The following is a 23,856-nucleotide window of genomic DNA, read 5'->3' as shown; positions in this document are numbered from 1 at the left end:
ACCTGATGATAAGGAAGCCGCTAGAAAGCTGAAAGTTTAGGTAGCACGGTTCATCTTGATAAAGGACGTCCTATATAAGAGAGGTTCCTCCCGACTGTACCTAAGATGTTTAGGCCCCGGATTACGTCATGAGAGAAGTACACGAAGGGATCTGCGACAACCACTCAGGGTCGCGGTTGTTGGTGCATAAATTGATCAATGCTGGATATTACTGGCCGACCATGCAGAAGGATGCCCAGATTTATGTCAGAGCCTGCGACAAATGCCAAAGGTTTAGCAACATCCTCAGACAGCCGATAGAAGAATTGACCCCAATAACAGCTCCGTGGCCATTTGCCTAATAGGGACTGGACATCATGGGACCATTCCTGATAACAGTGAGATAGCTAAAGTTCCTAATAGTCGGCATAGACTACTTCACCAAGTGGGTAGAAGCTAAAGCCCTGGCAACCATCACCGAGAAGGATATACGAAACTTTGTTTGGAAGAACATCATTTGCAGGTACAGGATCCCTAGGGTCTTGGTCTCAGACAATGGGAAGCAGTTCGACAACGACTCCTTCAGGGACTTTTGCTCACAGTTAGGGATCAGGAACCACTACTCCTCCCCTGCCCATCCTTAAGCCAACAGACAAGTTGAGGTCACGAACTGATCCTTACTTTGAATCACTAAGCCTCGGCTTGAGGGGGCAAAGGGTGTATGGCTAGAGGAGTTGTCCAGCGTACTATGAGTGTACAGGATAGCAGTTAGAACCCCCATAGGAGAAACGCCGTTTCGACTGACATACGAAAGTAAGGCAGTCATCCTAGTTGAGTTCGGGCTCACGAGCTACAGGGTGGAAAATCATGACGAGGGGAGGAACGATGAGGCCATACGTCTACAACTTGACCTAGTTGACAAAGTCAGGGCGACACCTGAATAAAGACTCGCACGATACTAGGACCTCATGGCCAAACACTACAACTCCCGAGTCAAACACCGAGACTTCAAAGTTGATGACCTCGTCTTGAGGAAAGTAATGGGCACCGCCAGAGACTGCACACAAGGAAAGCTCGGCCCAAACTAGGAAGGACCCTACAGAATCACGTCGTGGCTTAGGAAAGTCACTTATCACCTAGAAACACTAGACAGATAGAAGTTGCATCACCCGTGGAACACCGAGCATCTCCGAAAATACTACCAGTAGACATGATAACATGAAAAGCGACATTCCTCATTCTCCAATTTATTTTAGCTAATTTTTGCTACAGTACTTTTGAAGCCCATAGGGCTGGCCTTTTTCTTTAAAAGAACAATTTTTCTATATGCACTTGTCATAATAAGAGGAGTTTATTTAGAAATGACTAGCGTATTTGTCTTGTTCCTACATGTTTATTCTATGTACCTACCAAGTCCATAAATGGATGGAATTAGTTAGTCCTTAAGTGAACGGATTCATAATTACGTCCAGAAGTGGACGACCTTGTTATAAAGTCCACAAAGTTGACAAGTTTATTATCAAGTCCACAAAGTGGATGAATTTATTACTAAGTCCACAAAGTGGACGAGTCTACTACTAAGTCCACAAAGTGGACGAATTTAATACTAAGTCCACAAAGTGGACGAGTCTATTACTAAGTCCACAAAGTGGACGAGTCTACTACTAAGTCCACAAAGTGGATGAGTCTATCACTAAGTCCACAAAGTGGACGAATTTAATATAAGTCCACAAAGTGAATGAGTTTATTGCTAAGTCCACAAAGTGGACGAGCTTATACTAAGAACACTAAGTGGACGAGCTTATACTAAGAACACTAAGTGGACGAACCTATTAATCAGTCTACAAAGTGGACGAGGCTAAGTCCATAAGCCGATGGGATAGTCCTAGTATTCGAAAATATACACAATCCTTATGGACACATTCACATACAATCAAGACACATATACTCGTCAAAGAAGATCAATTAAAACAACGTGTAGAAAAAATGAAACAACATAAAGTGTTTACAATAAAAAGCCCAAAAAACAAAAGGGCCTTAACATCATCTAGAAAATAGATGAAGTACATAAATAATAAAAAGATAGGGGTCCTAGTCATCAACTTTAGGTGAAGGGTCCTGGGCAGAAGGGTTCTCAGCATCCTTAGCCTTTGTAGACGTGATTAGAGGAGTAACAGGGTTCTCCAAAATAGGCTAAACCAAAATGACGCCGTCATTTTTTGGTCCTGCTCTGACTGAGTGGAGTTGTTACTTTCTTCAAGAGTGGTGTCGCTAGCTGGAGTAGACAGCAGAGGGTCGTCCATGGTGACCTTCAATAAATCCAAGTTTGGGTAGACGGACTTGACCTGTTTTAGGAAATCCTCAAACCCGTCACCATAGTAGACGGTGCAAGCATCAATAAAAGGCTGGGAAGCCTTGAATTCCATTACCGCGTCAGCCCTGGCCGTCTTCACCTGTTCCACTAAATCCGTCAGCTCCTTCTGCATAACCGCCTTAGCCTCTTGCTCTTCTTCCCACCGACAATTCTCTTCCTTCAGTTTCTCTTCTAGCTTTGTCACCTTCTCTTTGAGAGTGCGAATGGCGTTCTTGTATTGATGCTGTTTGTTAGTTAGCATTTCATTACGCTTCCTAAGACAAGTGATAATCCCTTCCTCAGCCACGCACCTATCTTGCAAGGCTTTCATGCGAACCAAGGCCTAAAAAGGAATTATAACCGTCAGCCAACAAATAAGGCAAAGGGATAAGATAGTTAAAACATACCCTTGAAAGGTCAAAAAGGCCTGACGCCCCCAACTCCTCTGTCTCTTTGTCAGCACACGATTCCACGTCCGTCTCCTTGATGATTGATTCAACCATTTTGGTGGCATAGCCTTTGTGTGTGAGAAGACGATGGGTTCCCTCACCAACGGGGCCGATTCCTATCATCAAACCTTTGCCAGCTCCATGAGTGGGCTTAGGAGGCGACGGCCTCTTTTGCTTCACGTCACCAATGGAAATGCCTATCCCTTTCTTAAGAGGATGGTCATCTTTCCCTTCACTCTTCCTTTTGGGAACCCCCTTGTTAACGTCCTTGAGAGCAGATGACGAAGCTCCGTCCTTTTCCTTCTTCTTCTTGTTCGCAGTGGCTGCCCTCACTAAGGCCCTTTGTCTTGCTGCCTCCATTTCTATGAAGGACAAGAAACCAATGTTAGGAAGGCAGACGTCGATAAAAATGATGGGACGAAAGAAAAAGGTAATATTACTTACGCTGACGAGAGTAATTGTCCAATCTGCGAGCTGTAGGTGTCGGTTCGGGACCACTGTAGAAGGCATGTAAAGTGTCAAGGGTTATTATGTCCCTATACCTGCGTTCGTCAAGAGGGATCTGCAAAACCCGTCAGATGAAAGTTTCTTGCTCGTCTGTAATGTGAGGGCGAACGCTTGCTGCACAATAAATAAAAGGTGATGACATTAAAATCATGAATCATCATTAGCTAAGTACAAAATAAATGACATTAAAAGATGTAGACAGTATTAAACCTGAATCTTTAACGATGCCCTAGGTATTGTCAAAACCATGAGGCACCGTCACCCACTCATCCCGACAACACACCCAATATGTCCCTTGAACAAAAAAGTATCTACTCTTCCAATTTCTATTCGAGTTGGGCATATCTAACATAAGCCTAAGTGTCTTCTGCCTCTCTGCAAAATGATATATACCCTTGGACGAGGAGATACGTTGTGGCTTATAGCACCAAAAGAACTCGTCCAAGGTTAACTAACGGTTTCCTCCACTAAGATGACCCCAGAGGACTTCAACCCCTATAAATATTCTCCAAGCGTTTGGGGCAATTTGGCTGACAGACAGACCAAGGTAAGTGGCTAGCTGACGGTGTAGTGTCGTCAAAGGAAGCCTCAATCCAGCCGTGAACATGGCAAGATACATGCCGACATCCACGGTCTTACCAGAGTAGCATTTCTCATACTTCCCACGTAGACGGATTGGGATATTATCAGGAATTTGGAAGCGGTCCCTCAAGCCATTGAATATTTTGGTCGTCATCGTCGGATAAAAGTCATTCACTGTCAAGATTTTGGGGAGGATAAAGGGACGAATGTGACTATCACTAGGGCTCCCACAGCTTCCTTCCTCAGGAACTCCCTCATCGCCATTACCCTCACCCCTTCATCTTCATTCACGATAGCTTCAACCTCTCCTTCATCACCATCACCGTTATTGCCCTCTACTTCCTCACCCTTCTCTCCAACTTGACTCTCCACTTGGTCGTTAAGAGAATGGGTGGACGGCTCCCTCTCTGACAACCCTGAGAAGCCCTCCACGGGCTCATGACCTGACAGGAAAACTTCGTCGTTGCCTGCTCCATCACCGACTGACGACTGCTCACTCGTCGCTTCTATGGACATCTATTTATCTACAAGCAACGGAGGTATTCTAAGAATCTAAGTTGACGGTCTCTCTAAGATTAATAGCTAACTAGAATAACAAAAACAAAGGTAAAAGGGCTTACTTGATTAGTGGACGGCTCTTTGAGGGGTGACGGTCTTAGTAAACAGACGCCGATACAATTGAGGAAATCAACAAGTTGACGGGCGCAAGAAAAATAAAAAGGACGAGTTCACTCTTATAATTAGCAAAGATGAAATGGGAAAAATGAGAGGAGGAAGGGAGATATATATAGGCAAAGAAGGCATGGAAGACAAAGCGAACGCTTGTCCAGAAACGAGGCCAATTAGTTCATGCCATGTACCTAATCATTTAATAAGGGCTACTCGAGGAATCACTCATAAATGACCTTTCTTTCCTCTAAAAAAATAATAATTAAATAATAAAGACCACAAAGCTAACTCCATAACCCATCAGCTAAAGCTAACGAGGCTATGGATGTTAGGATGTGTGCCCTTAAATCCTATTTTATGATGCTATGTATGTTATTATGTATGACATTATGTATGACTTAATGTTGTGATTAATAAAGTAGTTTTATTTTATCTGAAATAATGGTAACATGAATATTGGGACATTATCAAATAGTCTATAAGATACATTGTATGTGATTTAGTCACAGAAAATGTAAATCACAAGTTTCTTGTAAACTCAAAATGTAGTTCGTAGTCGGTGATGAAAATTGGGCATTTCATCTGCAAAGACTATAACATATCAACTAAGATGATTTGTCTTGATCATGGAAATGGAGATTTCTAGTTGGTATGTTGATATGTTTTAAGAGTTAAAACATATTGAACTAGACCGTGTGAGATTTATTATTCTCTTAACGAATGTCAAATGAATAATAAACTTACGACTTATATTTGCATGAACTCTTAATCTTGAGAGAATAATGGACTTGATCATGAGGTGTAGGTTATTTTGATATATCAGGAGTGAGATCTAGAGTAACGGTCAAAACCTCAGTATGTTGGGTAACCACATTTAGTATTGATGAAACATATATTCTCAAGATGGAATTCATAGTCTCTTAACGGAGATACAAAATATTCTCTTGAGATAAGTTTAATGGGATTGTTATTCAGAGAGTTAGGCCTAACCACTTTAGTAAGGAGTTACTAAAGTGTATATATATATATATATATATGAAATTGGATTTCATAAATATATAATAAATAACTTTAAAGGATTAAACTGGGTACTCAAGGATAAGATGTAGTAATTTACAAAGTGACAGTTTACATTTATGACTTTGTGTTACTACGAATATTTTATGAAGGAGTTGCATGTACAATAAATTCTTGGGATATAATTTATAGATAAGGCCTAGAGTGCAACTATATTTATATAGTGGTATTAAATATAGTTAATGGTAACTTTGGACTTGTCAAGAGTTGACAGAAAAGCCCAAGACCCATTGAAGCTAGTGTCTTATTGGTCCCTTTTGGTCCCACTCCAAGCCACACACTTAAGCCCAATTGGAAAGGTCCAAAAGGCCAACCCAATTAGATAATCAGTTAGATACAAAGGGAGAAAGATACAGATTTTTCTGTAGTGAATTTTGTAAGAACACCATTGTGAAGTGGTGTATGAAAAAGTTAGATACCTTGACATTCTTCTTTTGGAACTGATTGAGAGACCACACATCTTGGGCGTTAGTGGAATTGGAGTGAAGATTGAAAGTGTTCCCAAGCGATTTTGATTTTCGGTTTTGAAATTCATCGCTCCAAGGTACACTATCTTGTTCTTAAATTCTGAAACTTATATAGTACATGTTAACTTTTATGAATGAAGTAGATCTGTTTATTTTTCGCTGCGCACATACATTTTTCCATCAATGGAGTAAGGGGCAGCTGATGAGGGTAATTTTGTAATATTGATATTAACATGAGAAGGCGACGGTCATAAATAAAGTCGTCAGCTTCACTCATTAGAGACAACATTGGTGTAAAGTCTACAGCTCCACCCTAAAGTTGACAACTGCATCTTGGACGGCTCCATAATGAAGCTGACGACCCTACCTTGATGATGACATCGAAAACTGATGAGGAGAAGCTGAAGGGGATAAGCAAGCCTTCGCCGGATCTGACATGGCCTTACTTGATCTCCACGCATGCGTAAACAAGGAAACATCTTGTGCTTCACGCTTAACTCTAATCAAGAAGACTCCTACAAGGAAAGAACTTTGGGAGATACGCAAATTAAAGAGGTTCTCTCCTATAAAGAAAGAACTTCTTAACCAAGGCATGGGTTTCAACTTTACGCTACTATAAATACCCCAAAACCCTCACAAGCCAAGATACGCATAATTCACCCCAGCTCTGGCACTCTAGAGTTGTGCGAAATTCTCTAACTTGACCGTCGGAGGGTATTTGGCCAGTACCACGCCTGTACCCCTCTTAAGGTCTTTAGCTTTTGTGTTGTGCAGGATCTTTTCTAGGGCACGTGAGGACCGAGTGGCTTATTGACGATTTTCGGCATCATCAGTTTTCTTTTCTTTTCTTTAAGCCATTGTTATTATTATTAGGGTCCGGTGGCATACATTAACAAATCCGTTTTTGGAAAAATTTTATTGGGAATTGAAAAAACTGTCAAAACTTTTTCAATTCCCGATAAAACTTTTTTCAAAAATTGTATACTATTGTGTGCCCTTAGGGCACACGTTAATAAAATCCTTATTATTATTATTATTATTAGTATTATTATTTCCTTTGCTCACACTGGTGGCATTAGGATTATTAATTTTTTTTTAGGATAGCTACTAAAAAACTTAAATATAAAATTAGAGATTTTTTTTTTCGGAATGGGTTGAAGTAATCATTGAATTATTATAGGATTTTTTTTTTTTTTTGCTTTTTTGTTTTTGAAATGCCTAAAAATGGGCTTTTATTAAATATTTTGTGGTTGTTTGACCTAATATGGCTGTTTTTTGGATTATTTTTGTTGTTATGTTGTCTAATTTTATGAGTAACTTTATGCCAATAATAATTTCATAATAATTTTACAACAAATTCTACGTGACAAATGTTTGATGGGTAAAAAAGTGATATCAATTATGTAGATGATATTAAGAATGAACATTTTTTTTAATTAATAATTTGATATGGTATTATATTATGTAATGAAAACTTAGATTTATTTATTTTATATATAATAACTTTAGTGTTAACCTCAAAATGGAATACTAAAATAGACTGGTATTAAAATATCTCATTTCAATAGATAAACTAGAATAGCCGTCAGAATAGAATTGATAGCTTTGTGCCTATTAAGAGTTAATAACTAGGATGACAATTTATCCTTGCCCTACCCCACCGTGCTCTATTAATGTTAAAGACTTAGTTTGTATTATTAATATTTCAATGCATAAATATTGAGACTTTTTGTTTTATTGTGATATTGTTAGTTTGTCATGTTTGGCTATAGTTGCAACCTCATGTTACTACTTCTCAAAAACTATATAATATATTATATTATTGGGTATTATACAAATTATTTTGTTGTTACGATTCTATGTTAATTCTTTTTAACTCAAGCCCCCATTCCCCATGGCTAAAGAGAAAAAGAAACAGAAAAGAAAAAGAGATGGTGGAATAGAATGCATAGAAAATATGGCCGATGTTTCCAAAGACTTTTAATTGAAACATTATCCTTTCAATGAATAACTAGTTTATAGCACGTTTTTATACACGAAAGCATTCAACAATACTGATGATGAGGTGAACTTATCTAGGTGATTGGGATGGTCATCTGAGCTTTCATACTGAGTATTATAAATGGACCACTTCGTACTAAAATTAAGAAAATGAAAATGAAAAATTGGAACAAAAATACATTACAATTTGAAGTTGATTTGTATTGGATATGGTTTCTGATTGTGACATTGTCACTTTTGAATTATGCATGATTGGGACGATGAAAGTGGTGTCAAGATTTTGAAAAATTGCTGAAAAGCAATTCCGAAAAAGACTGGAAAAGTTATTATTGTAGATGTTGTTCTACATCCAGAGGTTAATGCTATATTTGATGACACAGGTATAGCATTTGATTTGCTTATGATTGTTCATGTCTCAGGTGGCAAGGAAAGGACTAAACTTGAGTGGTGTGGTGGGACTTTTTTGTAATGTTGGGTTGGGCTACCTCTTACTGTACTAGGCCCAAAATGTTTTGGATTAGGGAGTTGGGACCGGTCCAATTGCAATACACCTTGGTCCGGCTTGTGCACAAACTATGCCCTGTTTGTCAAGATTTTTAATCACATGCCCATAACAAGCAGAGCTGCTATGGGAAATTACGGTAGACAGATATAATAAAGATAACAAAGGAAATGTGTTCACTTTTTAGACATAATAGATAAAGGGGGTAACAAAAGTCTCCCCATACATAAGACAGCAGAACTAAATGGGGAAAGGATAGTAATAAGTTTAATTGAATCAAAGAGTAGAACATTAGTCTGCCGTGCCAAACTATCTTGCAGGGCCGGAGCCAAGAAGGGAACCATTTCCTCAATGCAAATAATCTCCCTCAAAAAAGAAATTAATTGCTTTGAGGGAACGGGGCTAAATGGTTTGTGCCCAGAAGAGTTTCTTATTTTTTAGTAGAGAACAGAGGCTTAGATGGAGAGAGGGGATTAGCCTATTTGGTGTATGCCAGCCATTCTATGTTCTCTCCTTTTTATTCTTTCTAATTCTCCTTTTCTTTTCTTTCCATTTTCTTTTTCAATGCTTGCTTCTTTGTTGTGATTCTTTCCTAGAGGTTACCATTGCCCTGTTCGTGCTCTTCCTCCCCCTTTATATAATGTCTGTCGCTATTAGCTTTTACTATTTTAGCCTTTAACCACCTCTATCTGGTGTGGGTGTTCTTGCCGACCATTACTAGTTAGTCAATTACCTAGCCAGCACCACTTACCTGTGCTGGTCGCCCCACTCCACATCACCAGACGAAGAGAATTATTTTGTTTGTTTGTTTGTTTGCTTGTCGTGGCATTTTACCTGCCACAGCATGGGTGCTCTCTCTCCATCCCTCATGGCATGCACCTAGTGGTTCCAACTCATCCTTGCTTCTTTTGGGCGGTATGTCATCCCAGCAGGACATTTCTCCCCAAAAGAGCCTGAGCAGGAACCACGGAATAGGCTTTGCCCTCTCCCCACCGCTAGACCATGCCCTCTTATCTCTGACCCATGACCCACCACTTCTTGTATTGGCTGGGTATAGGTTGGTGGTGTCTTGGCCTTACGCGTGCTTCATTTTTATGTTCTTCCAAAACCTGCCTGCTGCTCATGTGTTCGCTGCAGTCTGAAGGCCCATCTGCACATTTTGCCGTCTATCCTTGACTTCTTGTAGCGTGAGTTGTTTTCATGTTTTCTTGTTCTTTATTGGCTTGCTTCCTTTAGGGGGTTGGGCGTTGCTTGATTGTGGGCTTTCCTTCCCTCAAGCTACTCTTTTGCTTCTTCCTACGATCTTGCTATCATTTTTTGCTGCATTATTCTGCTATTCCTGTTGTGATGTTATTTGACCCAAACCTGCTGGGCCTCTTTGGGCCTGCTGCTTATTTCTTTTTTGATGAACAAGTATGATCATTGGGTTTTTTACTACATTACTTGCGGGCTCCTGTGTCCCATTTATTTCCTTTTGGGCATCCTTGGCCTTTTCTAATTCTGCGTTTTCTATGGGCTTTCTTGGCCCAATTACTCTATCCTTCATCCTTGGGGTTTATGGACTTACCCCTTACTTTCTTGACTTGCATTACTTCGGGCCTACTGTGGCTACTGTGGCTCATTCTCACTTTTCTACATCACATACTGCCCATGGGTTTGCTACTTCTCTCTTATTGGGCCTTTTTGGGTCTGTTTGCTTCATCAAAGTCCATTTATTTGTTTTATGGACCTATGATCCATTATTCCTGCCGCTTGGGCTTAATGGCTTTTCTATCCAATTACTAACTCTTTTCTGCCCACATTGTTAGACTTCTTCTTCTTCTTACTGGGCTTTCCCAAATTGAGCATCAACATTAAGCCCCCTAAGCATATGAAATGCTCCTGCGGTTCATATGCAAATAAAGACTTTCCCATCCCTCGTGTTTTCTTCTTCCTCTTTTCCTTCGCGGGTTTTTTTCGAATAGTGGACCCTAACTCGTCTATATATATATATATATATATATATATATATATATATATATATATATACACATTTTTCTTTTCTTTTCTTTTCCTGCCATGAACAATGTTGTCTCTTCAAATTTCTTAGTTTAGAGTTATTCTGAAACATAGGCTCCACTTCATTAATTCCTTCCCTTATTTGATGATTGACCCATTTCATCTCTTTGTGCCACTCTTAATGGCGTTGGTTTATAAGAAAATGTCTTTTCACATTTCAAGCACAAACATTCTCTCCTTCCCTTTTCTTCTCCGTGTCTTCCTTCTTAAACACCACCAACCATCTACTCCGATCAACCAATACCTTATGACGTCGGTGAAAAGCCAAGTTTCTTCCCACCGTAAGGGAAAAGAGGTTGTCGATGATCCTGTTGTGCGCAAGATAGGCGAAGAGGCCACCTATTCTGAATAGGACCATTCCGACGAGGAAGAGGAACAATGTGATCCCAATAGTGAGTGCGCTCCTCTTATAGATCCCGCTGTTTATCTAACTTCAGAGATTTGTTCAATCTCTGCCATTTGGTCCATCGGTGGTGCACCGCTACTCACACTTTCTTTCTTTCCTGCGGTGAGATTACTGTGACTTTGGAAGATATGGTGAACTAATTACTTTTGCCTATCCTTGGTGATGTTGATCCTGGTGCTTTAGAGCTTTCTCTGGAAGAAGAGGCCGTGGAGGCCAAGTTGAAGAAAAGAATGAGTGGCAATGCAAAGTTGTTATTTTAGATTGGTTCCCATTCCAAGCTCTCCGTTGCTACTTGCCGTGCGGCCTTTATCACGTTCTGGCTTTGTAAGTTTGTCTTTGGCTCTCATCCCCACTATGCTGTGAAGCCTTTATATTGTCGATTAGCTATTAAGATATCTGCAGGGATAAGTATGCAATTGGCTCCCATGTTCTTGGGACTTTTGTATGTCCAGTTAGATATCCTGCGGAGCGATGAGAATCAAGCGGGTTCCTACCATATAGTCACTACCTCTGTTCATAATACTATTCTACAGCACTTGTTGTATGAGCATTGTGCCAGGCATTTGGCAAAGTGTAGGCCTACCTGTTTTGCTAAAGAGAAGTACTGTTCGTGCTCAAGGGTTATCACTAGTTTCTGTGGCAGGTTTGACTATGATTTTCTATTGGTTTTTTGTTGGGTTGGCTTGAAACCAATTGACCATCTTGCTATTGAGTTATTTGATAAGGGAGTTGGGTTTATGTGGAGGGCATATAGGAACTTTGGCACGGGTTACACATGTGCGGATTCTGTGATGGGTCCGTTTGTTGATACTGCTAGTACCACTACCCTGTTGATTGGTTTTGAGAAGAGGGGTATCACTTACTTGGCAACCACCAATGTTGGGTGGTTGCCTTACTTGGCTGATAAGGGTGTCAGATTTGTGCACTATCCTGCTAACAGAGTAAGGAGGTAGTTTGGGCTGGATCAGGATATTCCTGATGATATTTCTTTTCTCATGGAGTCCCCTACTTCCATTTGGCCATTCCTGCGGCAGACAGCCCTTGAGTTTTGGAGCAAGCGCTTTACTGCAGTTACTATTCCAGGTTCATAGAGGGAGGGTGTTTGTACCACTGCTATTGACGGGTATTGGCAGGTAGTGATGACTTCATTTGAGAAAGAGTTGTTAAGCAGTCATGGATTTTCTCTTATTCCTCCTGATGGGCTTGGCATAGTTGTTTCTACCAATCCTCGATTACTTTTGCCTACTAAGTCTGTATTGGAGTGTGCTAGGAAGTAGAGTCAGTCCACCATATTTGAGTGGGTTGAGGAAGAGAAAGGGTGGTTTTGGCATGTCGGTGATTATCCCACGGGCTGGGAGAAAAGGGTAAAGGTGACCAACATTTCTGTGCCCGTGAAGAAGAGTTTTACCAAGTCTAAGTCTGCGAAGAAGAAGAAAGGTGATGATTCTTCTGAGACCTGTTCAGAAATTGTACCCTTTGAGAGTGATCTTCCTCCCATGGGCAACATAGTTTTAGAGAGCTCTACTCCCCTCTTTGCTCGTACCCGTTCCAACAGGCGCCCTGCACAGGTAAGTCTAGGCCTATTATTCTACGGCCATCTACTGATGCTCTTCCTTCCAACAGGACCTGAGGCAGCAAAAGGAAGACTTCTCCTCCTCTTGCACCCACTACTACTGAGCAGAGAGTATGTTATCTCTACCTTTTCTTTTTCTTTATTATTTTTGTATAAGGCTCTTCTTGCGGCTAATGCCGTGTACTTGTTGGCTTGTTTCCTTCTTCTTGTCCCTTTTTTTTTTTTTTTTTTTTTTTTTTTTTTTTACAATCTAAGTACAAGGAAGATTCGTCTGCCACCCATCCTATTTCACTTGACGAGCCCGAGTTCAAGGTATTTTTTCCTTCTTTGTTCTTTCACTTTTTTTTTTTTTTTTTTTTTAAATGTCATTAACCTTCCTCCTTGTTTCCTAGGCCGAGCCTGAGCCTATCTCTATGTATCACCCCACAGTTAAGGAGATTTCTGCCTCCGTGGGCACACTTATGGAGGGTTTCTTTGATGGGGTTGATGTGGTGTTCCCTGGCACGGCTTCTGCCGCTCCTGCTACCGCACAGGGAGTTCCTATCGAGAGGGTTAGTGAGACTGCTCCCATTCCTGCTGAACCACTTACTCCCCAGGAGGAGGCCGTTCCTTCTGCTGCTGCCTAGACCGAGGTTGTCTCTCCTGCCACACCTCTTGTTATCTCTACCAGTGATCCCTTCGCGGCTCTATCTCAGGCTGCGAAGGATGGTTCTTCCTTGGTGGTTACTCTTTCTTCCATCCCTAGCTTTGCCACACGTGGGCCTAATGTGGACTTGTCTTTTGAGGGATCTAAGGATGTTCTTGAGGACCCTGACGACGAACCTATCATGAAGAAGAGGATTTTTGAATCCGAGGAAGAGGAGAGCGTGGACCATGAGATTAAAATGATAGGTATGCTTCTCTATTTTGTTTAAGTTCCCTTTTTCCCCTTTATATGTTTTTTTTTCTTTTGCCCTCCTTTTTTTTTTCTTATATGTATATGCACCTATATATCCCTTTGATGTGATCCCCTTTTACTTCGTATATCTGTTCCTCTGATTGTAGAGACCCCTAAGGAGCCAGGGGTTGCAGCAGACACAACGATGCCTACTGTCACTTCTCCTGCTGCACCAGTAGTACCTATTTCTGCCGCTACTACGACTCCAGTTTCTGCCATTCCCACAACCCCCATTCCTCACAGGCCCTAGTGAGTCCGCTGCCTTCCCTTCTCTTCCTCATTCTTTCATAAAAAATTGAATTTGTTTGCTTCATGATTTCTTATACCACTCTTCACATCTCCAACCAGGTCCGCTTTCCACCGTTCCTCCTTAGTTTGAGGTGGGCAGCAGTTCTACCACAGTTTCGGATTCGATGAGTGAGGCTGCAGCCTTCTTTACTCGTTTTGACCAGCATGAGGTCAATGACCTCGATCCTGCAGACTTCTGGGGTTCTGGGCCTCCCTACATTGACTTTCATGGCTTTAGGGTACCTGAGGATTGTGCTTCTCATCTAGTGGCAATCTACAGCAGTTATGGTGACTTTATGCAGGGATTCTGATTTGGCCATTCTGCTAGGGAACACTTTCTGAAATTGCTGGGCAGCGTGATGAATGACATTGAGCATAATTTTGTTGACACCGTTTCTACTGAGAGGATCTTATAGTGGAGGGCTACAATTCAGGAGCTTGTTAGCATGGGGTTTGCTATGGAGTTCATCCTGGATCATCTTCGTGAGATCGCTCAAGCCTTCTTCTTAAGGAGGGTTCAGCTTGCTGTTGATGCCATTGATACACGCCTTGAGGCTCTGAGGAAGGAGGTGGTAGACTTTAAGGGTCTTCGTGAGCGCCTTCTTTCCTGTATTGGTGGATCTAGCCGTTTTGGAGACTAGTCCCTTATCTCTGGGCTTCGTTGATGATGATGTGGTTCCCTTTTTTAATCTAGTACACTTTGTCTTTCCTTTTTTTTAGCACTCATCTGGCAGATTTGATATGACTGCCACAGTTTGGGTTTGTAACTGTAAAACACTACACTTTGTTACCGCTTTTGCTATTGCTATGACATAGAGTGCATTTATAATACTTCGAAACTTTTCATTGCATACTTCATGAAAGCACGTTACAATTTTGTTTTGTGACATAGTCACTTGAAAAGAAAACAAAGGGAAACATAAAACTCATTAAACAAAAGGGATAACTTCATAACCTCTCCTTCTTTTTATTTTTAATTTTTTTTTACGCATAATAACGCTTCAGCCACTTTCCATTGATGGGATCCATCAAGTCCTTGCCATCCATCTGGATCAAACGGTAATACCCACTGGGATGTGCCTTTCTTATCACAAAGGGTCCCTCACATTTTGGTGCAAACTTAGATGGTCCTGCCATGCCTCGCCTGACGTAGTCTGCTACCTTTAACATAAGTTGCCTTCCTGCAAATACTCTCTCTTTAGTCATTCCACCATAGGTTTATGTCATCCTTTGTCTATATCTGTGGCTGCGCTCTTGAGCCTCTTCTCTTCTTTCATCAAGCCCTTCTAGGTCTTCATACATTTTTGCTGCAAAACCTCCTTTTCTCTTTCCTTTTTCTACATCTGCATAACCCCCAAGGACGGAGTCATTACTTCTGCTAGGCTCATTACCTTTGTCCCGTAGACTAAGGAAATAAGTGAGAACCCTGTGGCCGACTTTGGCGAATTTCTATAGGCCCAGAAGGTGTCTGGCAGATGCATTGCCCATTCTCCTGTATACTTTTAGCTCATTTTGCTGATGATCTTTATGAGAGTTTTGTTTGTCACCTCTGCTTGCTCATTTCCTTGTGGGTAGTAGGGCGATGAACGATGGTGTTTGACTTGGAAAAATTCCAACATCTTCCTTATGTCACTGTTGACAAATGGCGTGCCATTGTTGCTGATAATCCTATGAGGTACCCCAAACCTCACAATTATGTTTTCTTTGATGAAGTTTGCTACTGCTCCTCCCATGGCTTTATGAAGTGGCACTGCCTTTGCCCACTTAGTGAAATACTCTGTAGCCACTAGGATCCATATGTATCCACGTGATGGTGGGTTAACTGGCCCCACCAAATCAAGCCCGCAAGTATGGAAGGGCCATGGGGTAACCATACTATGTAAGTTCTATGGGTGGGTGTGAATTAAGTTGGCTTGTACTTGGCAGCTGTGGCATCTTTTTATAAATTTTGTCGTATCCTTTTCATGGTGGGCTAGTAGTAACCCATTTGTAGCAGGCATCTGTATAACTTCTTCTCCCCCTGGTGTTCCCTACATTCTCCCGCGTGCACTTCTTTTATCATATCGTAATGGGTCCCCATCATACCCTTTCTTGAAGAGTACCCCGTTGTGTAGAAAGTAACGTGTTGCCAATCTTTTAAGTTTTATCGTTCACTGTGCTTTTGTGGCAGGATGCCTTCTACTAAGTACTGTGTGAATGGACTTCTCCAGTCTTTGCTGACAAATACAGGGTAACTTTCTTCTCTGTTTGCCGCAAGCTGGCAGGTCTCGCGTTAGGTTTGGACTTGGTCCATGTCTTTGCCCATACTTGGCCAATAAAAGCTTGCCCTTTGAAGTCTGCAGTAAAGGTTGATCTCTCCACAGGATCCGCAAGTCTTGTTATCCACTTCCTTCAACTTTCTTTGGGCCTCCTCCTGCCCAACGCATCTAGACAAGACCCCACCTAGCATCCTACGGTATAGCTCTCCTCTTACCAGGGTGTAGTCTTTTAGCACCTTTAACTCTGCAAAGCCTCCTTCTTTCATCAAGGCCTCCCTTATGGGAATTTGCCAATCTCCTTCACACTGTTCCTCCTAGAACCTTTCCTTCAACATTTCAATAATAGACTCTTTCCTCTTGCTGACTTCTATCCTGGTGCTATCCCCTTTGAAAACTATTTATAAGCCTAATGCGGCCAGCGCATCCGCAAACCGGTTTTCGCTCCTTGGAGTATACTCTATTTCGAAGGTTGAAAACTCTTCCTCCATCTTCAGGGCCATTGCTCTGTACGGGGCTAGACTGACTTCCTTTAGGGAGAAGCTCCCTTTGGTCTGGCAAACCACTAGGTTCTAATCACCCATTAAACTCTTAAGTGCTTGATTCTTATTTCGAGGGCCGTGGCTAGCCCGATTAGATAGGCTTCATATTCGATCGTGTTGTTTGAACAGGAGAATTCTAATTTGAATGATAATGCCATAGCCTTGTCTTCTTCATGATACAAAACTACTCCCACTCCCCTTGATTGAGTGGTAGAAGACCCATCAAATTTCATTACCCATTGCTCTTTAACTTCTTCTGCCATGGCTACTTCTCTTGGGACTTCATCATCCAATGGGAATTCCTCTTCTCTTGGGAACTGTGCCAACAGATTTGCTATAGCCTGGCTCTTCACCACCTTGGGCGTTCCCGCCTTCAAATCATACTGTGACAATTGTAATAATCGCTAGGATATTCTGCCGGAGAGAATCAGTTGTCAGAACAAGGCTTTGATGGCATGGGACTTAGTCATTAGCCACACCTCGTAAGCCAAGAAATAATGGCGTAACCTTTGTAAAAATTTTGGTGGGCCTTTTTTGTAATGTTAGGCTGGGCTGCCTCCTGCTGTACTAGGCCCAAAATGTTCTGGACTAGGGAGTTGGGACCAGTCCAATTGCAACCTACCTTGGTCCGGCTTGTGCACAAAATATGCCCTATTTGTCAATATTTTTTATCACATGCCCATGGCAGCCAGGGCTGCTATGGGAAATTATGGCAGACAGATATAATAAAGATAACAAAAGAAATGCGTTCACTATTTAGACATAATAAATAAAGGGGGTAACAAAAGACTCCCCATACATAAAACAACAGAACTAAATGGGGAAATGATAGTAATAAGTTTTATTGAATTAAAGAGTAGAACATTAGTCTGCCATGCCAAAGTATCTTACAGGGCCGGAACTAAGAAGGGAACCATTTTCTCAATGCAAAGAATCTCTCTCAAAAAAGAAATTCATTGCTTTGAGGGAACGGGGCTAAGTGGTTTGTGCCCAGAAGAGTTTCTTATTTTTTGGCAGAGAGTAGGAGCTTAGAGGGAGAGAGGGGATTATCCTATTTGATGCATGCCTGCCATTCTATGTTCTCTCATTTTTATTCTTTCTAATTCTCATTTTCTTTTCTTTCCGTTTTCTTTTTCAATGCTTGCTTCTTTGTTGTGATTCTTTCCTAGAGGTTACCATTGCCCTGTTCTTGCTCTTCCTCCTCCTTTATATAATGTCTACCGCGGTTGGCTTTTACTATTTTAGCTTTTAACCACCTTTTTCTGGTGTGGGTGTCCTTGCTGACCATTACTGATTAGTTAGTTGCATAGCCAGCATCACTAACCTGTGTTGGCCACACCACTTCACATCACCAGAGGAAGAGGATTATTTTGTTTGTTTGCTTGTTGTGGCATTCTTACCTACCACGACGTGGGTGCTCTCTCTCTCCATCCCTCATGGCATGCACCTAGTGGTTCCAACTCATCCTTACTTCTTTTGGGCAGTATGTCATCCTAGCAGGACACTTCCCCTAAAATAGCTTGAGCAAGAACCACGGAATAGGTTTTGCCCTCTCCCCATTGCTAGACCATGCCCTTTTATCTCTGACCCATGACCCACTACTTCTTGTATTGGCTGGGTACAGGCTAGTGGTGTCTGGGCCTTGTGCGTGCTTCACTTTTATGTTCGTCCAAAACCTGCTTGCTGCTCATGCATTCACCGTGGTCTGAAGGCCCGTCTGCACATTCTGCCATCCATCCTTGACTTCTTGCAGCGTGAGCTATTTTCCCATTTTCTCGTTCTTTATTGGCTTGCTTCCTTTAGGGGGCTGGGCGTTGCTTGATTGTGGGCTTTCCTTCCCTCAGGCCACTCTTTTGCTTCTTCTTGCGGTCTTGTTATCATTTTCCTGCCGCATCATTCTGCTATTCCTGTTGTGATGTTATTTGGCCCAAACTTGTTGGGCCTCTTTGGGCCTGCTGCTTTTTTTTTTTTGATGACCCAATATGATCATTGGGTTTTTTACTACATTACTTGCGGGCTCATGTGTCCCATTTATTTCCTTTTGGGCATCTTTGGCTCATTTACTTTCCTTGGGCATCCTTGGCCTTTTCTAATTTTATGTTTCCCTTGGGCTTTTACTAACTCCTTGGACTTCCCTGGCCCAATTACTCTATCCTTCATCCTTAGGGCTTATGGACTCTCCATTACCCCTTACTTTCTTTACTTGCATTACTTCGGGCCTGCTATGGTTGCTGTGGCCAATTCTTACTTTTTTACATCACATACTGCCCATGAGTTTGCTACTTCTCTCTTTTCAGGCCTTTTTAGGCCCGTTTGCTTCCTCAAAGTCCATTTTTTTTGTTTTATTGACCTATGATCCATTATTCCTACCGCTTGGGCTTAATGGCTTTATCCAATTACTAACTCTCTTTTGGCCACATTGTTGGGCTTCTTCTTCCTACTGTGCTTTCCCAAAATGAGCATCAACAAGTGGAAGAAAGTATTGGAAGCAGGAATCTTTTCTCGCTACAATATCAACAAAATTCCAGTTTTACCATCCTTTATTGAGGCGTTCCCTAAGTGATATGATTAGAATGTAGTTGCTGTTATTGTAATGTCACTATAGTTGATAACCCATGTAATGAACAGAAAAGTTTAACAAATAAATTGTTATCTATATTACATATTCTTTTAATAAGTTGTTAAGAACTTGAATGTTATAGTTATTAAGGCATACCCTAAGTGATATGGTTATGATGTAGTCATTATTGTTATTGCAAGGTATGTACTTATTTAAGATCCATTATATTTATACTAATTACAATAGTTATATAAATATGTGTAAAAATGTTTGTGTCACTAAATTTATTCAACTTGCTAGTATTCTAAATTCTAACTAAACAAAATATGAATTTATCATGCGTGTGAAAGATATTTTAAATAAACAGTAGATGATTTTAAGACACTTAAATGATTTTATAAACTATCATATAATAGGTGAGATATTCCTTCAATTTTTTTTGAAAAAAAAACTTTGTACAACTTAAAAACTTATTTATTTATTTTTGCCATATGATGTATTAACTATTGAGTTTTTCTCAACAAAAAAAAAAAAAAAAATTAAGTCCAACAACAATGACATTTTAAATTCAATAGATGATAATGATCATCAATTTGTTTAGCGTACTCTTTTGCTGGGTGTTATGCATCAGACTAGCAATAATTAGAGGAGAAATGCTTAGAGAGCCACATGTGCATTGTCATTCACGAATTACATTGAATCAGAAAATTCTCGTTAAAGAATTAACGGTAATTAATCTATTAAAAAAAAGTGATCCTTGTCCTATATCATAATAAAAACATGTGCTAAAAAAAAAAAAGAAAAAAGAAAAAGCTAGTTATAGGCTCGAAGGGCTGTGATGTTTGTTAAGGAGTTGTGTTTGTTTAGAGTGATTTTTAAAGGTGATTGTAGTCGGGTTCTTTATGCTTTGAAGGGCTTTGGTCGTTGCCTTACTTTGTTTGGTCACATCATTGGTGAATCTAAGAGACTTGGAGGAACGTTGAGGAGCCGTTTGTTCTTGCATGTTCAGCGAGAGGGAAATATGTTAGCTCATTGTTTAACTAAAAAAACAGTTTTATCTGCAAACACTGATGTATAAGTAGAATCTTTACCTAAGGATATGGAAGATGTTTTCCATTCGGATTTGCCTTGAACTTATATTGCTTTTTTGTTTGGATCTTTCTTAATAATACTTCACTTACCTTTGTCAAAAAAAAAAAAAAAATAAATAAATAAAACCTAATGGAAGATAATCGAATCTATAGGATCATATCTCTCTATTCTATAGGATCTAAGAGTACCCCTGACAAAGGAAAAGTTTAACAACACATTCTTGCAACATATTTTGACACAACTTAAACACGTGTCAAATAAAATTTGAATTACTTTGTTTTGTGGCTGTAGAAGAATTGATTAACAAACTTCGTCTAAACCTCTCCTACTTTCACTCATTCAGCAAATTATACCCACCTTCACCCCCTTCAGGTTCCATTTCACATTACATGAGAAATAGAGAGAGAGAGAGAGAGAGAATGGGGCCAAAGGAAGCTGAAGCAGAGCTACAAGCGCAAGCTGATATATGGAAATACATGTTGAGCCATGTAGACTCCATGGCAGTGAAATGTGCAGTGGAGCTCCGCATAGCTGACATTATAAACATGCATGGTTGTCCAATTTCATTATCACAGATAGTAGCTGATATTCCTGATGCACTCTCTCCAAATGTCAGCTATCTCAAACGCATCATGAGATTGCTAGTCCGCAGAAAGATCTTCACCGAACATCATCCATCGGAAGGTGGAGACACTAAGTACGGCATGACCCACTTATCAAGATGGCTATTGCAAGATTCACAGATGAGCCTAACTCCTATGCTACTCATGGAGACCCATCCTAGGCTAATGACTCCCTTGCACGCTATTAGCCATTGTATCAAAGACGGTGGCATATGCTTTGAGAAGATTAATGGGCGTGAGATTTGGGACTTTGCTTCTGAAAATCCTGAATTCAACAAGTTGTTCAATGATGCCATGGCTTGTTCGGCCAGGATTGTGATGAATACTATTCTCTCTGAGTATAAACATGGGTTTGATTCTGTGGGATCATTGGTGGATGTGGGAGGTGGGATAGGTAGTGGGCTAGCTGAGATTGTGAAATCCTATCCACACATCAAAGGTATCAACTTTGATCTACCACATGTTGCTGCTACGGCACCCATTTATGATGGAATCACACACGTTGGAGGTGACATGTTTCACTCCATTCCAAATGCTGACGCAATTTTCATGAAGGTATGTATATGTATAAGAGATTCATGTCTTTTCTTCTTTTTATTTTTTTTTTATAAGCCTTTTTTTTTTTTTTTTAAATCGTTGTTTTCCTTTGCTCACTAAGAAAAATTAAACCTTGCATGATAAATGATAATTGTGTATATATACTTTTTATTATTATTACAATTGATAGTTCAGTGATTAGAGACTTAAATCTTATGTCTTTATTCGAATTACAAAAAAAACGTTAATTAAGTTACAAGACTCTTTGTTTGCATGATTGTTTTCTACTATAAATTACAAAAAAAATCTTAATTAAGTTATAAGACTGTTGCATGATTTTTTTACTCATAGTAAGTCCAGCATGCATTTAGAATAAACTGCTCAAAAACCAGCAAGTGAGTCCAGCATGCATTTAGGATAAACTGCTCAAAAACCAGCATGTATAGTTCGCTGAATTCTCGCAATACGTTAGAATAAGCCAATACTTCAGGTGAGTATTGGTCATTTGGGAGCCAAAACTTCGGGTGAGTGGAAGTCTATGTTAGGCTTTGAAGAAATTTGGATGATCAAATCAACTCTTTAGCATTTACTAAAACCAAAACCTTCCAGTTATTCAAATTGGCACATATTCGAAGCGGATGACCAACATTATAGACACTGTTCTTTTTGTCTCGGAGAGAAGGTTTTATTATAATAATGATTAAAGTCACCCATTTCATAACAACTAAAATTTTGGAATCAATTGATAGGTTTTGGAGCCAGCTAGTTAACACTCAGTTTGAATCATGTTTGTACTCTTTACTCTAACTCCTAATTAAAAGGTTAAAAATCTTAGTTAGATTCTAATTATTATAAGAGACACATAGAAAAGAACTTGTCACCTACTTGTGAGGAGTAGTGTTAGAATAATGATTTAATAATTAATTTTACTATCAAGAACCTACTAACTTAACTAGCATCACTTGACGTTTTTGACGGAAATGACCAGGGTTAAGATTGCCCTTCCTTATTGTACCTATCGAATTATTTAAATAAATAAAAAAGATTATGTTTACTCTTTCTTTATACCTCAAGTTTTTGAAATATCCAATAAATAATTGCTACCTCATGTTATGAACCCCTAAAAAAAACGAAAAAATATTTACTAGTATAATGAGTAGAAAATATGGCTAATGTTTCAAAGTACTTTTTACTTGACATCTTATCTTTTTTATAATTAATGTGTAAGTTAAATATTTTTTTCCCACACTCTAAACTCACTATAATGTGGACAAATAAGTCATATTTAAAAATTAATGACATTGCCCTTCTCAACAATAATACAGTGGATCCTACATGATTGGAGCGACGAAGATTGTGTTAAGATTTTGAAAAACTGTCGAAAAGCAATACCGAAAGAGACTGGAAAGGTCATTATTGTAGGTGTTGTGCTACAGCCAGATGGTGATGGTCTATTTGATGACACAGGCTTTGTATTCGATGTGCTTATGCTTGCCCACACCTCAGGTGGCAGGGAAAGGACCGAACTTGAGTGGAAAAAAGTATTGGAAGGAGCAGGCTTTCCTCGCTACAATGTCATTAAAATTCCAGCTTTACCATCCATTATTGAGGCATACCCTAAAGTGATTTGATTACAATGTAGCTTTTTTTATTATAGTAATCATGGTAGTTTTTATCTCATGCAATACATGAGGAAGTTTGATAATTTTTTTATTTCAATAAGTATTAATAAAATATATTATATTAATAAGTATTAAAGAATAAAAATTTCAATTACAAAACTTTTGGAAAATAATATGCCTAATTTAATTAGAATTCCTTTACAGAAGATCAAACTCAATTTATTCGAATTTGTTTAGTGTTGTGTTGCGATGCATTGCATTATCTAAAAAGGTTGTAAATTCTTGAGAACTCGGATTTGTGTTAAAAACACAACAACTGTTCAAACCCCAAAATAAAATATTACGGTTCGGTTGATTTTACTCTAATTTAAACCAAGTGCGGAATAAAGTAAATGCGAGCGAACAAGTAATAAAACTACTCTAAGTCATATTCATTAAAATACAGCGGTAAAATGAAAGCTAAAATGGTAGGGAAGAGGAATCCAAACAGAAGATGTGTTATCGAAGAGGACACCGAAGAACTCGGCGAAAAACCTCTCCGCCACCCTCCAAGAGGTAAATCGATCCACTCGACAATAAGTTGGGATACACGAATAGCAAGAGACCCTCCAAGTCTAATTTATCCAGTGTACCTAAGCCCTCCAAGCTCCTACTCCAATAAGGCTTCTCGGAACCATGTCTCTTCTAGCTTTTCGGATCCCGCAATGTGCTCGATTGCATCAGCCAAAGTATGGCTTCTTCCAATGCTTCCCACCAGCACCAAAACCTCACTTGACA

At 39.9% G+C, this 23,856-nt stretch overlaps 1 protein-coding gene and 1 pseudogene across 1 annotated transcript; both read left to right on the top strand.

Moving 5' to 3' along the window:
* Positions 1–19,208, top strand: part of LOC142641706 ((R,S)-reticuline 7-O-methyltransferase-like) — a 57,725-nt pseudogene extending 38,517 nt beyond the window's left edge.
* Positions 19,209–20,716: 1,508 nt separating this feature from the next.
* LOC142639870 (xanthohumol 4-O-methyltransferase-like) lies at positions 20,717–23,088 on the top strand. The gene is made up of 2 exons (XM_075814007.1): positions 20,717–21,475; positions 22,783–23,088. The coding sequence occupies exons 1-2, from the start codon at positions 20,717–20,719 to the stop codon at positions 23,086–23,088; spliced, it is 1,065 nt and encodes a 354-aa protein (XP_075670122.1).
* Positions 23,089–23,856: the final 768 nt, after the last annotated feature.

Source organism: Castanea sativa, chromosome 6 (genome assembly GCF_040712315.1).
Source record: "Castanea sativa cultivar Marrone di Chiusa Pesio chromosome 6, ASM4071231v1".
NCBI classification, from domain to species: domain Eukaryota; kingdom Viridiplantae; phylum Streptophyta; class Magnoliopsida; order Fagales; family Fagaceae; genus Castanea; species Castanea sativa.
This window is presented reverse-complemented; position numbering and strand designations above follow the sequence as displayed.